At 40.0% G+C, this 18179-nt stretch overlaps 1 protein-coding gene across 1 annotated transcript in view; it reads right to left on the reverse strand.

Moving 5' to 3' along the window:
- The window catches only part of LAMA4 (laminin subunit alpha 4), a 99381-nt gene that overhangs the window by 70972 nt on the left and 10230 nt on the right, over positions 1-18179 (reverse strand). Inside the window, exon 2 of the mRNA XM_038131716.1 lies at positions 5885-5986. Within this exon, the coding sequence (XP_037987644.1) occupies positions 5885-5986 (102 nt within the window). The remainder of the gene's footprint in view (positions 1-5884; positions 5987-18179) is intronic.

An 18179-nucleotide genomic window follows, 5' to 3' on the forward strand; every position in this document is an offset into this window, starting at 1 on the left:
ATTTAGGACCTTCTCCATAGGAAATAGGTAGCAGATTGGCTTTCTGTATACCCCCTAAAGTTGAAGAAAGACAGGACCTGCCACAGAGTGGTGCAGAGCACCTGTTACACACCTAATGCCGGATGATGTTGAGACACTCCAGGGGCAATCAAAAGTTAATACTCAGCCCTGCCTCTCATAAGTTAGTACAACAACAGCAACCCCCCCCCCCCCCAATCCCTCCAAAAACACAAATAAAATCCCCCAAAATAACAGTGTCTTAAACACTGTCTATGAAATTCTGGAAGGGTCCTCCAACTTTGACAATCTTGCTACTTTGGAGATGAAAACAGTTATTGTTGCAATGTATTAGGAATTGTCTGTTTGTTTACCTTTTTTCTCCATTATTACTTATCCTTCTGAGAGAGTCTTTTAACAACTGGTAATGCGGAAGATTGCACAAGGATAAATAAATTTTATAGGTAAAGAGATGCAGGTGTCTTACATGGCTGTGCAGTCTGTATTTGGAGGTAGATTTAGACTTCCCCTCACATATGCTCCTACGTCTGAGGTTACAGAATGGCATAGCATGGTCCCTGCCAGCACACCAGAATTTGTTGCTATCCCAAAATAACAGTAATAAAAACTGGAGTGCATCATAATGACTTGAAAGCCAAGAGTTGTACATGTTTTATCTTTTCCATCTATGAGGTTTCAAGCTTTCTCTCTCCAGCCATTGTGGGTGAGATGCAGTATTAGTTTTCAGAATTTCATATGGAAGAAAGAGATGAGGCACTTAAAGTAAACATAAAATATTGTGCCATTTTGCACTAAAGACACCTGTCTAAGTAAAAAAAAAAAAAAAAAGAAAAGAAAAGGAAAGAAAAAGAAGAAAACTAATTTCCTCATGTGGTTTGGGTCAAAATACCCCCTATATATCAAAGTTTTGATTTATAGACCTTGTCCTGTATTAGTGAAGTGGGAGCTGATGCCTTGCCAAATGCACCTGGCCCACTACTTTCTCAACCCATCATTTGGTGTAGCTAACTGTGACAAATGTGGCTGAGCAGGTGGGAGAGCAGCAGCAGCCCCTCCTTGCAGTTCTGGCTTGATTTCCTTCATGCCTCTTACACTGGCTGTGCAGGAGTGGAAACAAAATTCTCACACATTGGGGATCACTGTTGCATGTTTTCAACAGTAAACTGGGTAGGACAACCAATACTAACTTTAAACATAGCTAAGAGGGAGGAAAAGATCTATACCTGAGAAAATGTGTTGACTAACACTAAGGTTTTTGACAATCACTGCATACTAATACTGCATTCTAGTTAGATTTTCAAACATATGTCACCAATGCTGTATAGATAACTGCAGCCCATCTTTGCAGAAAGCAGCAGTGAGCTAAAAGCAGCAAGGCTCTTTGTGAAGGCAGAAGTACCTAACGAGCTGGGGAATTTTACTAGCTCCCTACTGCTTTTTGCTCATGCTTGATGGATGGTTGTAGATCCACTGGCAGTTCTCCAGACCAGCCTTGGCAACCATGTGGAACATATTATCCTCTTGGGCAGAACTGCCAAATGTGTTCCAACCTTTCCACTCAGCTGTAAACCCAAATCCTTAAACACAAATCACTTACATGACAATATGCTCTATTGTAAAAAATTCCATAAAAGGCTGGGAAGGATACCAGTGGATTTATCCTCTCCACTGTTAGGATCATTTGATATTTCTTGTTCCAAAATGGCCACACTTATTTATTTATTTATTTATTTCCTTATGAGTATTTGGATGACTTATATAAAGACCTATCAAATATATGGAACAGAAATGATAACAAACCACTTAGAGATTTCTAGGGAGACAGCAAGAAATTTACCTTCACCTTCTGCTATAATGCCTTCTCCAGACTTACTTCTGTGTTTTCATGCATCAAGGAAGATTTAATCTCTATTAACAGTAGACACCTCATGTAAGACACTGATAACTCAGTCTAACAAAAATTTTGCCTGAATAAACAGCTTGGTATTTTTAAAGAACTTTCAACCTTACTATCCATTTTGTTGTGTTCTTTTGAAGTCATTGCCATAATATATTGCAGTCACCTCAAGCAACTTGCTTCCCTAGACTGTGCAAATTTTTAAGTATGGTAAACTCCTGTGAATTGTACTACTTGCACAATTCTATGCAAGTGTGACAGTTTATGGCTTTAGAAAAGCTGTTTCATCTCCATATGCCACTCTTTTCAGAGGTGACCATCACAGCCCCTCTGATGATCAGTCATTTGAAGACCACTCCCATGTCTGAATTTTGAAATGTTGAACCCTCAGTGGAGGTGCTCTAAAGAAATAGGTCATCTGTAGGTTCCTGGTGAGGTGCAGTCTGAGGGTGGTGAAGGAGGTAAAATGTTCCCTTCATATGTTCCTATCGTACTAGCAGCAGACATGATGGACTTTATGCAGGGGTAGTGCACATCCTTGGGTCTGCAGATGGCCACTTGAACCTCTTGCAGTTTCACCCAGTTAACATCACCTATATGCATGTTTCCAAGATCAAAAGCTAGAGTCTGAAAAGAGACTTAATTTTCTTCTTGTAGCCAGGATTGAGAAAATTATGTTAAAAATCCACAGTTCAAGATCAGCACAATGAATTGGTGTTTCTTCCCCTACTGGCCTTACATGCATCACCAGATAGTGTCCTTGAAATGAAGCATTACTTGAAATCTCTCTTTTAATATATCATTATTAGAGCTTACGCTGTGCTGGCTATTCTTCTTCTAACACTTGGGTGATTTTCTTATCCTAACAAAATGGACTGTGTGTCTCTTCAGTTTTAGTCACAGGATCATGTGACTGACTTCTGTACTGGTTTTATGTGGACATCTATGCAAGAAAGGCTCTGTCTGCAATAATTTCTTCTGTCTGGTTACCTAAGGAGATTGTTGATTCATTGAATGTGTCATTCAATAAGCTTTTAATGACTCGTGGATTTGATTTGCACTCTATGAATAAGCGGAGAGAAGTTTTGAAACGGAACCTCAAGATATATATGTCAGCAGAAATTAAAGATATGAGCACTCTACCTTAAGGCATCATTAAAAAGGGTTTAATTTTATCTGATTTTGAATTCAGGGCACTGGCCAATGAAAATTTTATTAATTTGTATGCTGTGGGAACTACATTTGCCAAATTGATTTGAGGGATTTGCATAATATGATGGCCTCAGAGCATCATATGGGGCCCAACTCTTTCTTTTCATCCCTTTTGAAACAGAGTACTTTTTCCCTCTCTTACTGTCTTGTCTATTTATTCAGGTCTTACAGCTTAGTTATTACTTAGACTATAAAAAACTATCTACCAATCAAACACAATGTTATTATTACTTTCATGTTATTATAGCTTCCAGTGTTGTTAGGAGAGTTAACTTTAAAAAGTGATGGCTTTTTTAACGTTCAAATCATTCCATTATGTTGATACACATGGAGATATAGAAAACTTTAACTTTAGGGAGGATCATTTCTTCTAAAGATCTGCTGCTGAAGATGATTTGTGTCTATGCCTCGACATTAAGGTAAGATGTGGTTATGGTGGAGAGTCCATAAATGATAAAACTTTAGAACGCTGTTTCATCTTGGAAACAGGGAGATAGCAAGTTCATAATCATGGAAATAGAGGATGACAACAATAATAATGGGGGATAAATACAGATTTATCCCACAGCTCATTAAAAACTAAATGAATGCAGGAAATCTTGTCTAACTGTCAGGTGTGGTGGTTTCCACTGCAAGACTTTTGGTGTAGGTGGCCTTAAAATTTGAGAATAGGGAGAATGGTGAGCTCTCCATACCACATGGTCCTATCTCTTCACAGGAATTCCCAGATATAGAGGTATTGACTCATTTCTGCTGCATCAGGTTTGCCCAGATCCGTACATGTCCTTCTCCAGCTCTTGGGGAAGGCTGCTTTGTCCACCGATTCTAATACAAGTTACATTACCAACCATCAAGTCACCTTTTCCTAAATTGAATTAATTAATATAATATGCTTCTTTCTGCTATAATTCAAGTTACATCTTTCTCTCTCTAAGCTTTACTTCTCCCAGGTTTTCTCAGTCATGTTTTGCTGTTTACCAATTTCATTAGTCTTTCAAACTTCTCCAGAAATTTCCAAATCTTCAGGAAGGTTCTGTTACTGCAGTCCCCATGGGCATCTCTGGTTCTGGTTTATGCTACCAAACCTTTAAACCTCCTTTTCATTCTGCACTTTTCCTCTATCTTTCACTTTTATTTCACTTAAGCCTTTTTGCTGTTCCTTTTCATTCAGAAGTAAATGACCTGAGCTTAATGGCTTTTAAAATCCTTCAGATGAGCTATCAAAGGGCAGTTTGAACTCAAGCAATAAACTAGGGTTTAGCTTTTATTTTTACTCCTTACTACCTAGCTGATTCCAAGAGAAGAAACACCAATCCGGAATGCACATTTACTTTCAGATAATTTCTTCCTGATACTGTAAATTTTCTGGTTTTGTTTGTTTGTTTGTCTTGAACCCTTGACTTCAGCCACATTTTTGTAGAAGACAGGAAACAGGTCTTCTGTTGTGTTTGTAACCTGAGGGTATAATAATTTCCTAACTCATATATTCTACTCCAGGAGGTCTCTGGTGACCAGAGTCATCAGAAGCAGACGTGTGACAAGCTCTCTATCTTGTTCCCAAGTCTTCCATCAGAAGTTTCCCCTTGGCATCACTGTCACTTGACACTAAGGGGACAATGACCCCATGAGCCAAAAGCCTTGTGCGTGTGAAAGAGAATAGCTGGGAATGCCTGGCAGTCCAAAACCACTTTTGAAAATTTAATATTAAAAAGTAAGCCAACATGTGTTCTGCAAAAACCGGCCGATTCTAAGCACATTACAATGGCCAAGCCATAGTAATTTTTCTTGTGCTGAACAGCTGCACAGTCTTCTTCCCACAGAAACAAAAATGGTAGGAAATAGGCTATGGAACTCGATGTATTTGAATAACTGAAAACTTGATAGTGGTTGCAACAAAGCAAAGTATGTGAATATTATGAGTCCATTTTATGAACAGATAAACTGAGGGCAAAGGTTTATGACTTGTCAAAATAACACATGGCAGAGCAAGAGGTTCTGGGCTCTTACAAGCTATACTCTTTACAAGCCTGCAAAGAGTATACTAGTGCCTAGCTCTTGCTATGTGGTTTAAACAGTATTAGCTTCCATCATCTTTTTAGTGTATTAGTGCCCTAATTGCCTGCTAGTAGTTGGGATTAGTTTTACTGGGCTGATTTTTTCTCTGGAGCTACAAATATTTGACTTCTATTACTAACACACAGCTTTCTGTATGAGGTGATTCTGAGTCAGATTGAACATATGGGAAATTGTAACAGTACCTTGGAATTCAACACACTCTTCCCCTGGTGTATTGTTTCAACCTTCTCATGTTGTTCCTTGGCAGCAGTAGACTGCCATGCAGCTGAATTGCTCTGGGTAACACATGTATATACACTCAGAGGGGTCACTTACCATTGTAAATTGTTTATATTATACATAGCACTGTATTCATAAAGGGGAGAAAGAAATGTGTGTGAATTTATACATTTTTTTTCTCCAGAGGTATACAAAACTCTTTCCATATTTCTGATGGAGTAAAAATTTTCCACATGCTAACTGTCACAAATACTGCATGAGGGAAGTGTTTTGAATCTGCAGAGATAATTTAAGTGAGAATTCATTTTGGCCAGGATAATTTATTATGGTATTGATCTTGGCCCTACTTATGATCCTTCTTCAGCGAAAAGCTCCTATGGTACAGACATTGCTTTTGCATTATATTAAAACTGAACATCGGTATTAAAATTCAGACAATCAGAGAACAGAGGAGTTCCTTACCACACAGATTCCAGATCCATCCAGGCATCTGTTTGCATTACCATTACAGTTGCAAGGGGAGCATTTTCCTGAGCTGGTACGATAAAATCCTTCCTGGCATCCCTGCAATGAGAAAAAAAAGTATTTCCTACACATATGAAGCTGGAGAATTAAGTTTGGTGAGAGGAGAGGAAAGCAAGGCTACAGCCATCAGGTCTCCTCAGAGCACACTGCACAACCCCATCATAGCAGACCACACACACACTGCTGAACTTGAGTCTGTTTCACTCTCTGTCCTGGTGCTTGGTTTTTTGCCTTAGAGTGTTAAAGCTGTCAGCATTTCTGCCTGTGTCCGGTCCCTGACAAGCTCTGGGTGTGGAGCTGGCAGATTCTTACTGCATGCTGTACTAGAAGATGAGTTAACCAGAAACCATAATCCTTATTCGGTAAAGAAGGTGTATTTATAGGAAAGGAATAGCTTTTACTGAAGAAAAGAAAAGAAAAGAAAAGAAAAGAAAAGAAAAGAAAAGAAAAGAAAAGAAAAGAAAAGAAAAGAAAAGAAAAGAAAAGAAAAGAAAAGGAGAAAAGCTTCAGAAAATTTACTTTACATCAAAGCTTTGATGACATTTGGATGAATAACCTATGGGAAACAGAAACATACCTACAAAGATCAATGCCCTTTTGAATAAATGTGTGGCTTTGCCTGTTTATATAATTTAGTAATTTTGATAATTTACCAGAACTTACCAAAATTAAAGAGAAATTGTAAATATCTGGATCACCTTCTTTTGAATAATAATTAATGCAATAATATAAGGAATCAGAAACACAAAGCTATTAAGGTGTCCTTCAAAGACTGAAAAATAAGAAGAAAATTAAAGTTGATAGTTTTTGTTGTGTTGTCTATAAATTCTTGTTGTTCACTGAGGAACTTTTCCCTCATTATGCAAAGCTGGTGAGATGTACACAGGCTGACCTCATCAGCAAACTCTGTTAGCTCAGGTACCTGTGTCACCCTGCTCACCCTGTCCAGTCTCCCTGTGTCACATGTATTATGCTAGATTCATGAGTTTTTGGATCCTAAATATCTCACTCTTGTCTAAGTCTTGAAATATTGTTGCAGTGCAGACACTGGCATGTCATTTAGTGCTCCAAAAATTATTTGGCACACCAGTTATTTGCCAACAGTGATGTTTTTGCTATCACTTACAAACAGCATCCCTGAGGTGGCTGTCAGAGCTTAAGGTATGCCAGACTTTCCTGGAATATTTTTTGTGGCTCTCTGTGGTTCTGTACAAAAAGTACAGAACTTTTTGTATTCTGTGGCTCTTGAGGTCACCTATCCTTGAAAAAAGTGGGAAAAGTGTAAAGTTCAAATAACTCAGAAGGGTGTGTGTCTTGCATTTGTATGAGCTAAGAGGCTTCTTATTGTATTACACTGATCAAATCAGGATTAGCTTTCCTTTGTATCTTCCTATTCCTTATTTTCCTGGGTTGCCTTCAAATCAAGGATGAGGTATTTTTCTGCACTGTGCAGAAAAATAGCTTAGCACCCATAGCTTCTCATGCCCAGGTAAGCTATGGCAGAACAGCAGGTATGCAGTACCAAATGCAGACCCACACAGTGATACCTCCCCTACCTGCAGAAACTGGCCTGTGAGCAGTAGTGCCAAATGTCCCTGCTGGTGGCTGAGGCTAGCCAGCCCTGGCACCATGCTGTGGCCTTGTCACTCCTGGGACCTGCACTTGCATGTCTGCATCAGGCTGTAGTTACAGCTGTGGAGCTCTGGGTAGCAAGAGCCAGCAATCCTGGGTCTTGGCTGCGTGTTAACTTCCATTCCCAAGTGTGCCTAGGTCCAGCCAGACAAGCTGCTCGCTTTGAAAACAACATCTTAGGAGATGACTAACAGCAGGCTTTAAAAATGAGGTTTAGAAATTAATCATTAGTCCCATCTTATCCCAGAGAGCTCTGAGAAGTGGAGATGAACATAAATGGAAAACTCAGTTGCCTTTACCATTCTTGTGCACAGAATTTTATCTGGTTTGTTTTGGAAACGCTTTCTTTGATAATAGCTCCTAGGAGGCAAAGTCTTCAGACCACAGACTCTTTGGGACAGCAGAAACACTGTCTATTTCTACTGCTTGTTTCTTTCAGTTGTTTAGTCTTTACACAGCAGTAGGACTGGCTCCTGCCAGACTAAGGATTGCAGCTCAGCGATTACACCACACACTGTGGAAGGGAGACACTTAGTTTCTAAATTGAAAACAGATTCTTGTCCCAATGTCTGCCTTTGCAATATTTCTTTCCACCCATACAGTTCTAAAGCTTGTTATATTCTCTGATGAACAGAGCTGGTGGGTGGTCCTAGCTGTATTCCTCTAGTGTTTGCCCAAAAGCTTTCTTGGTTTTGCAGGTCTAAGCAGAATGATTTTTTACTTATGATAGTGAATATGGACAATGGAAATGTAGGAATGCTTGTAAAGGTGTCTATGAAAACCCTTTAGTCAGCCATAATGATAATCTAATTTATACTTCAACTGATGGTGTGCCTGCACTGCAGCCATGAGAGAGCTTCCATCTAGTCCACACACCCAGCAGTAAGAAGTTAGTGTAGGTCAGTGCTAAATTTTTGGTTTTAGCGTTAAGGGCAAGGGCTGCATAGATTTTGCTAAGGTCCACTGGGAACCGGTTTACCTCCTATTATTAGCAGACACACTTCTGAATTCCTTAAGACATCTGCCTCAAGTCTGGGTCCCTCTATTTTCATTGTCAGAGCCCCTCTTCAAAATGAGATGTGGGGAAGTCATCTGTGTATTTTTTCATAGCCTTTCCCCCCCATATTATTCAATTAATCACAAAAAACTTGGAAGGTGCTGATGCTCACTATTTTAAAACAGTACTTTAAACCATGGGTTGCATCAATGTAAACCAGAAATGAGATATTGACAATCAATGGTATGAGGGACAAGAGAATAAAGGGAAAATGGGATCCAGATTTCTTTTGGGCTCTGAAGTTTTCTCAGGCATTCTCAATTATTCTGATATATTTTTGTTGCTCCTTGCCCTACTAGTGATAATGGAGTGATGGGTTGGTTGTTCCGGAGTCTGAGCCAATATATTTATAAAAAGAAGTGTCAGAGTGTTGAGCTAATTGAGGGATTCAAATTGCTGAATGTTCTGGGAGCACAAAATTATTGCACACAAAGCAGAAACAGGACTGGAACAAAATGGGAATACCCTCCCTGCAAAGTAGTTATGTCGGCAATTGAGTGAGGAACATTTCCGTCCACTGTCTGTTTCTGAATGGTGAAGACAATTAGAAAGGCAAAATGTTAGGTCTGCATTAGCAATTATGTCTTCACAATTATTAGATACTTTTTTTCCCTGAGGGACAAAGTTTGTTCCAGTTCAAGCTGAAAAGTCCAATCAAATCTTGCCCTTGCTGATCTGAAAAATCTCTGCACCCATGGGGCATTTATTCCCCCACTCCCACCCTGCATCTGGATTGAATGATTGCATTACTTAAAAACAAGAAACAGCTGCATGCTGAAAGTGCTGGAGAGTCTGTAGTAATTTTCTGCTTCTTCAGACCTTTCTGCTGGTCTGGGTGCAAGATGGGACTGAAGATAGAAGACAATTCACATACACAGAGTATGAATTTACTCTCATATTATACTCAAGCAGTTCCATCAATTTCATTGTAGCTGTAGCTGTTCCTGATCTGCACCTGCAAACTGAGGGCAGAATCAGGTCCCCCATTCCTTCCCTGCTGCCAGCTCACAGGAGTGGTGCAGCTGTGCTGGGGTGGGTGTTTGCTCTGAACCTGCCTCTTCTGGTTTGCTTTCCCCAAAAGAAGAGCTTTGTGCTGGTAACACACAGAGAGCATTCTCTGTGGTCACATCTGCACTGGCCAGCTGAAGAAAGGCAAGGTGTAGTTTCAGGCCTTGATCTTGCTCCTTGACAGACTGTGATTTTCCTCCCAGTGACCAGGCCCAGCTCAGGGCATGGCATCTGTTAAGATGTGCTCCCAAGAGGCAGTTTTTATAGGGCTACCCTTCTCCGGCAAACACGGGGGGGGGGGGGGGGGGGGTGGGGGGGTGCTCAGCACATGGACATAGACTATGTTATCCTGTTTGACTAGGAGGTTCCAACACTGCTTTATTCTGTACTTCAGATGTAGCCATTGACTCTCATCTAATGGTAAGAATACATGGCATGTATCTTTAGTTAGTACTGGAACTTGTGACTTGTGAGTGTATAAACACAGAAAAGCTCTCTTCCATGATAAAAGGCTCCCTTGGATCTGCACCAGCGCTTGTTATTTCCAGAGTTTCCTCCCAAGTGCTGAGGCACACAAAAGCATGTGTATTCAGGGTTAAATTGTCTGCATTTATAGACATTTAATGGACATTTCAGCTTGTGTTACATCCATGATACTATCTTCAGTCTTGGACCAGGAATCCCATCACATCTGGTCCAAAATAAGCCCAGAAGAAAATGATGGTGCTATTCTCCAGGACCATTGTAAAAGAGGAAACAGCTGGTGCACTGACTTTAAGGAACAGCACTCAAAGTAGTTGCCATTGCACATCAGCTGCCAAGCCACTTCTAAGTTTAGTGCCAGTAGAGCCTTGTTTGTAGCTCCCAGCAGCGTTATGGTCTTTGCTGCTGGAGAGAGAGTCCAAAGGTGTGCTTCCTTCCAGGTCTGACAAGGATCCTCAGGAAGCTCTCCATGTCAGATCCTCAGGTCTGACATGGATGTTCAGGCATGATGCAAAGGTCAAACATTATGGTAATACTTGGTAGAGTCTCACTACTAGAGAGAAAGGTCTGGTCAGGATAGCAAAAGTGAACACAATCTGGGCACAGCTGAGCCTGATGAACTCCTGGGGTCGTGATGAAATGAAAATTAACTGAATAAACATAATATCCCAAATCTATCTGCAAAAATACAAATAAGTTCTATCCTGTATTGCAAAGACTGTGTTTTGTGTAGAAAGGTGATTTTTGATGGCAAGAGAAAAAAATGCACATTTTCTTGGTTTCTGGCAGCCTTCACACATTACTTCTTCATATGCCAAGGGGTTAGATAAATGACTCTAACATCATTTATGATATGCTATTCAAGTTGCAGAAACTGTTCCTGGTCATGTTCTTTTAGCCTTCAGTGGAAGAGAATATAATTCATTCTCATCACCTGTCATCTGGTTTTGGCCAAGTACAAATACAGCTATCTCTGGTTAAGCTGACATACCACGGTTTGTTTACTTTGTTTATCTTGATGAAATTTAATTTGCCATATAGCTTAATCTTGAAAATATATTTGTGCATTCCAGTTTTCATTTTTCTGCAGTCTGATCCCTTCTGTAAAGGTAGTAAAAATATTATAAAAAGACATAAACCTAAGGAAGTCATAGTTTGAGGAGTGTGAAATCTGGTCTGGGAGGTTATCTCTCAATCAAAACATTTATGGAGAACTGTGACAAATATTGTAAATTATTTGAATGATAATGTTTATTACTTGACATAGATTGATTAACAGTTTTGGAACTCTAGGACCCTTAGAAGTTCCTCAGGGGACTCCAAACGTATCTAAATTCGGTCTCTCAGGGAACGAAAGAAGAAGAAGAGAAGAAAATAAATTCTACTTGAACATTTTGAAGCTTTGCTTCAGAACACGGGGAAAAGAAAATAGAAAAGTGTTGCTCCTCTGATATAACAGGTATCATATCAGACATAGATACCTGTAAAAGTAACACACATGAATAATTTAAGTCCATGCTTTCAATGCATTGATGAAAACAATCAGACAAATTGAGTGGAGCAATGTCCCTTCTTGGCAGCTTCACATCAATGTGTAATGTTTATCCATCTGGAAGGAACAGTTTAGAAAAACAGAGGTTTTGGACTCAAAGTTATGTCAAGTCTCTGAAACTCTATATTTTTTACCATACAGAGATGAGTGAATACTCTAAACCGCCTCCATTCATTTGAAAGTCTTTGTCTCTGAAGCAGAGACCAGTCTGCTGGAATACATGGCATTACCATGGAAACATCAGCCCTCTGCTCCTTGAGGACATTTCCAAACCCAACCCAAGCATGCTTGCTTTTGTTTATTTGTCTTTATAAGCAGTATTTGAAACTGGCAGCTACAGTTCTGAGGCCTTTTTGAAGTTTGTTTGCTTAGGCCAACTTGAGATAAATAGCCTATTGCCCTTCCTAAAAATAAAGATGTTTTCCTGCTTGAATATCTCCCAGTACTTTCATTTATGCAATTGTTTATTAGAAATAGGAACATTAAAGAAACAAGCCTGAGAAAGCAGTCCTCTACTGTACATTTGATGTTATTTCAGTTTCTCTGGCTTCCTCAGAACACGCGGGACTCTTTTCCAAAGAGGTTGCTGGTTTTGATCACCTATAATAGGGACTTCACTTTCAATCCCCAGCCAAGAGCTCACAGAAATCTCGCCAAACATTCAGCACTCAGCAGGTCTCACCCAGCATGTCTGTGTGAGCCCTGAAGGCAGTCCCAGGCTGAAGCCCAAGGGAGCTCTGTGCCCCAGGTGCAGCGCTGAGCTAACACAGCTGTGGCCGTGCTGGTGTGAGGGTGAGCTGGCCTTGGCAGCTGCGTGCCTGTGTAGGAAGACCAAACCACAGCAAGCTGGGAGTCATCCACAGGGAGACTTCCACAAGGGATGCCATGTGGCCAGAAGCCAGCTGGACACCCGCGGTATGGTTTGATTTCTTGTATACGGAAACGTATCTAAATTCGGTCAGCTGGGCCTGCTGCTCTCTCCTAGCAGCACAGAGGGACGTGGAGGGTGGCTCATGTGGAGCTGCCAGCTCTGTATACAAAGTGCATGAGATGAAGCCTATTGCACATGTCAGATGTGCTGTGCCTTGTAGAAGTGTCCAGGCTGCAACAGCTATGCCGCAGATCTGGCCAAACTGCCGGGCCCTGTATCCTTGGAGAAGTGCAAAGTCCCCTTAGAGCCCGTTCCACAAGTCAGTATGTTCAGGTAGAGAAAGTGGATAGATATAAAGGAAATCCTGATGTCTGACAGACCAAATCAATTCTCTACGTAAGTCAGGGAAGATCTAGCCTACAAAGAAGAATGACCCCATTCTAAGGACACTTTCTGAGTCCTTCCAAAAGGCACACTGAAAACACTGCTTTGACAAATCGGGATGTAAATATACAAAGTGTTTGAATCCATGGACATCCTGTCTTAAAACCACTCTGGGCAGGCACAAAATCTATGGCTTATCATGCTTGGAAATCATTAACTACAAAACTGTCTTCTTTACCTTGGACAGATGTACAAACATACTTCTGGTATTTCATTCATCAAAAGATATTGAGGACAGCAATGTGACTTTCCCATCTGCTTTTCAGCTTGGGACATAATTGACTTCCAGTGCATTTAAACATGGATTTTTAAAATCCAGTCTTCCAGCTGTAGACTGATGGTCATTTGACTGCTTCTTGCTCCCTGGGAGCAAACTAATAGACATTTCAAATTCCTCAGGTCAAAGACATGTTATTCATAAGCATAGACACAATGATTTAGTTCTTCTTCAGCCTGCTGAGAAACTTTATGCAAACAAAAAGAGCTGTGATAACACTGCATCCCACTCTCCTTACCCTCCTGCCTTTGGTGACCTGGAGAAGAAACCTCTCTCCATTTCTTGCCAAAATATGAAATCCAGCAGATGGACAGAAAGCACTGTGTGCAGCTCCAGCTCAGTGTCAGCCTCTGTACTGGTGTGTAGCACACTCAGGAGCCCTGGCTGTCTTACACAGCCAACATGCACTTTATTGATCACAAAAAAGGTGCTTAACTGCTGGAGGTTAAATTTTGGGTTGAGAATTCAGTATGTGTAGTTTTTAGGAGTATATTTTCACTATGTGGGGTTTCAGAAGTGTGTGGGTACAATGGGATGGGCAAGGGTTAAGTGGGAGGAAAGGATACACCTATACTTGCTCTGCAGGGCCCTGCTGCTGGCTGGTTTTTGCCCTGGTCCCAGAGGACTGGATGGACTTGCGTGTTCACTAGAAAACAGGTGAACTGCACTTGCTGCATAGGGTCAGCAGACAGGAAAACCTCAGCCCATCAAGGATTGAGTTTACCAGACTGATAAGGTCTTTATCAATTAATGCACTTTGGTGGTCTTCTCACCTAGATTTTTCCACATTTTCAGATGAGGATCTCAGTGGTGCCAGCTCACCGGTTCTTGCTGAAAATGCTTTGGGACAAGATATTGACTATAGCTGAGAAACACTGTTAAAAAAATTTTGGGATGCATTTAAAGTTAGATCTATGCTGGTTTTATGTGTGCCCAGGAGATCGTACATATTTTATGGGTACATGCATGATATCTGAGCAGTGTGCCTCAGCAGACAATCCATCTTTCTAATTTGGCCTAGCTAACCATGCAAGGCTGACTTGCCACATTTCTTGACTAGGAGATAACAAATCACTAAACCCACCACCAGATGCTCCCAGATGCCTCTGCATGGTTCCTGCGAGAGGAAGGCCTGCGAGAGATAACTGCATGAAAACAGTGCTCGTAATATTATTTTCTATTTTGAATATTATTTGGCATTGCTCCTCTTCTTCACAGTTTTTGTTCTCATCTGTTTGACACGTGAATGCCAGACTGTTCATGAGATCATCAGCAAAGTGCAATCAAAAATGCAAAATGCAAAGTAAAGCTCTGCATTTTTTCACATAATACCTTGTAAGAAAGAAGCTTGAGACGGTGGTCTTTTCCTCTCAGCAGCTGAAATGGTTGAGATAACAGATGGCTGTATTGAAACACTTTGATTTTTATTGCTTCTCCAGCAATGCCAGCCATGGCAGGGGGGGTTGGGATTACATGATCTTTAAGGTCCCTTCAAATTCTTAACATTTCATGACTCTATGATCTGAGGGATCCTGAAGTTTATGACTTGGGGTAGAATTTGTCTAATTAAATTTTCTCTGCTTTGTTGTGTTCTGGTTTTTTGAGACACAAGGGAGAAAGCATTTCTAGAAGGTGTCCTTGGCCTCTTTATATACAAGTACTTGATGACAGCTCTGATATTGTTCTGGCTGTCATTTATGCTGCTGCCACAGTTTTACAATAGTAACTATGTAGTTGTGAATAATTTGTTTATTAATTTCTTCTAGACCTTGTGTTCCCAAAATTTGTATGGACTTGAATTTGCCAAAGTATATTTGGGCAGTTACAATTTCCTCAGAAGCACAGTGAGTACTTGTAGCAATGAGGGGTTTGCTGCAGAGAGTATTTTCCAAGAAGTCTGTTTGTACGTTGTGAGGCATTGATCAAATCCATGGCTTCTCAGTTTGTATTTATAGCTCACCCTAGCTTTTATTTATAGGTTACCTTTTAGTCTTGTCTATATTATATGTCTCTCTTGTTGGCAACGAGGCTTGACTATCGTTTAAACAGTCTTACAGTAAATGCCAACCACATGAGATGATTGTTCATTGGCCCTTCTTGGGGGAGGCCTCTGTGCTTCTCCTGGGCTGTATCTATTAATGGAGCAACTGAACATTACACTGAAGGGTTTGGATCTCCACCTGCCCCTGTTGGCTTCCACAGCCATTCTGTTGTGGCCTTGTTCTCTGTTCATGCTTGTGTCCTCCCTGTTCTGCTTTCCATTTGTCCTCCTACTCCTCTTCCCCTATCTTTGCTATCCCTGCCTATCCCTGCACCTGGTCCCAGCCACTCACCCACTTTATTACATATGCTTCACCTCTAACCTACAAACACCTCCACAGCAATAGTTTCATTATACTGTTTGAAATTAACATAACAAAAAATATTTCTTCTCACTGAACATCAAAGAAACTCATCACTTTGTTTCCATGCAGAAGCTGCTCTCTAATTATGATCATAAGCACTGGGACTCAAGAAAATACATTCTTCTGCTCATGTCTTATGTGACAATGAACATTACTCTTTCATTCAGTTCCTCAATCAGTAAAATGGAGTAATGACCACAGCCATGCAGAATCACAGAATAGCTGAGGTTGGAAGGGACCTCTGGAGGACGACTGGTCCAAGCAGGGCTGCCTAGAGCTGGTATCCAGATGTACCCAGTGTAAGCCATGGCAGAGCACACAATGTAATCCCAGTGTCCCAGTGTACCCAGCAGTGACACTCCTCCACAGCTTCACGTCCTTTAAGAGAGCTGGTCAGAACCACCAGGAATTCTGAATATCCCCATGTGAGCAGACATTTCTGGTAGTTGTGTTTTGCTTGTTCCAGATGTCTGCAGTGAATATAAAGCTGTTTCTGGACCCAAGACTTTTCTTAATGCAGTGCTGAAAGGATGTTTTTGGCCTTCTGCTAAACAGCCATAGTTTGAAGGCATTTTGATATGTAGACAGCACTGCTTGGCATTGTGCTGCCTTCCCCATTTTTCCCACCATTCTTTCTTAGGGCTAGACCTCACTCTTGTATTTGAGGGTGACTTTTATAAGTGACCTGCAATGATTTACTGCCTAAGCTTTCCAGATATATGAAAAGGATTAGTCAAAGAGTATAGAGAGAAAGAACTACATTTCAGTGATAAAATTTCCCATGAAAGTTTCAAACTAACTTTGTAAGGGAGCTTTTCAGATATTTAAGGAAAATCTTTTCTTTTTTTTTTTTTTTTTTTCATACATGGAAGGAAACACAAATATGGAAGAATCTATTTGATATAGTTGTTTTTTTTAAAACATCCCCTGTGGCATTTGTTTCTGTTAAATACAATGATTAAAGCATTTTTCTCTTAACAAAAAACCAAATTAAGAGTAGGAGGTCTTCCAAGAGGTAAGAGGAGGTCTACAAAGAACATTAATTCTGCTGGTAACTTCCCCTTTATCTGTCCTATTATTTTCTGTTAATTAATTCCATGCATCTTCCTAGACCAGGTTTTGGCTAAGGAGGAGATTTCTGTGAGTTTTTCCAACCACTGAGGTAAACTATAACTAATTTTAAAAATAAAATGCCCTGTTGGTGCCCTTTCACAGAGCTGTCATGCTTCACTCTAAGTTATCATTTGAAGAAATAAATGGACTTTAAATTCCCAGACCATGAGTAATAAATTCAAGATTGCCTTTGTACTTGAACATATAAATCCCTATGGAGTGACAATTCAGAAGGATCTTTGTCTTCCTCTGGACAAGGAGGCCCTCAGAAGTTAATAACTGACCTGTTTGCCTAAGTTCTACCATCAAAGTAATCACAGAGAGAGACAGACAGAAGTTCTGCTCTCCACCATGAGGTGCCCCAAAACATGCAGACAAAAGTGGACATCTGCTCTGCTATTTTATTTATTCTCTGTTGATTTTTTGCTAAATTTATCTGAGCTTTGAAGCCCTGCAAACTAGAGAATTAAAAACAAACAAAAAAAATTTCGGACAGAGTCTTACAGCTTATTCACCAGCTTCCCCTAGGCCTCCAAGCTCTATTTATAATTTCTATAAGCCTTCATTACCTCTGGTCTACAGTATCAAATTCTTCTGAACAAGAAAGGTCACATTCTAACTATTATTACTGAAGAAATGAATTCAGTGTGTGACACCACAGCTAGACAGTTAATTACTCCATTTAAAAGGACACTACAGTTGTTAGGGAACTGTCTGCATGCAAAAAGCCACTCTATAGTATTTACTATTTCAAAGGCAGAAATCTCATGCAAGTTAGCCATTTGCAATTTCAAATTTATTTTTAAAACTATAAACATTCCTGAGAGGAACACATTTTTTAGCTTATTCTCCAAATCAATGTTTATGATAGTTTTATAATAAGCACCCTGGTGCAGTCCACTAAATCCCTATATTGTTCTTTTAAATTTCTGACATTGTTAATGGTGAAATATTCATTATTTCCAGTGTTCCACTCATGCTGTAAATTAGAAATTAACCAGAAATTGGTGAAGAGATTTGGGCACAATGCTAGTAATCTTTTTTTAATCCACTTATCTTGACAGGTATCTCAGTTATAATTGCATTTAATGAGACTGCAAACTAAAGTAATAATTGCACACTAACAAGGTTTTTCTGTTTTGTTATTTAAATTGCAAATGTAAAAGCAAATTCTTTCCTGCTTAGATTGTCATTCAGTAGAGTCCTCCAATATTTTTGCATATTGTTACTTTTAAATGAAATTCTCACATGAGATAGTTTTGATAAAAAACCTCAATGAGTGCATTTGCCATAGATCTGGGCGAATTAATGGAGTGATCTGGATAGGTGATATGAAATGCTCATTAAATCTGCAGCAGCCAATTTTTGTGAATCTGTAATTTGAATCTAC

Source organism: Motacilla alba, chromosome 3 (genome assembly GCF_015832195.1).
Source record: "Motacilla alba alba isolate MOTALB_02 chromosome 3, Motacilla_alba_V1.0_pri, whole genome shotgun sequence".
NCBI classification, from domain to species: domain Eukaryota; kingdom Metazoa; phylum Chordata; class Aves; order Passeriformes; family Motacillidae; genus Motacilla; species Motacilla alba.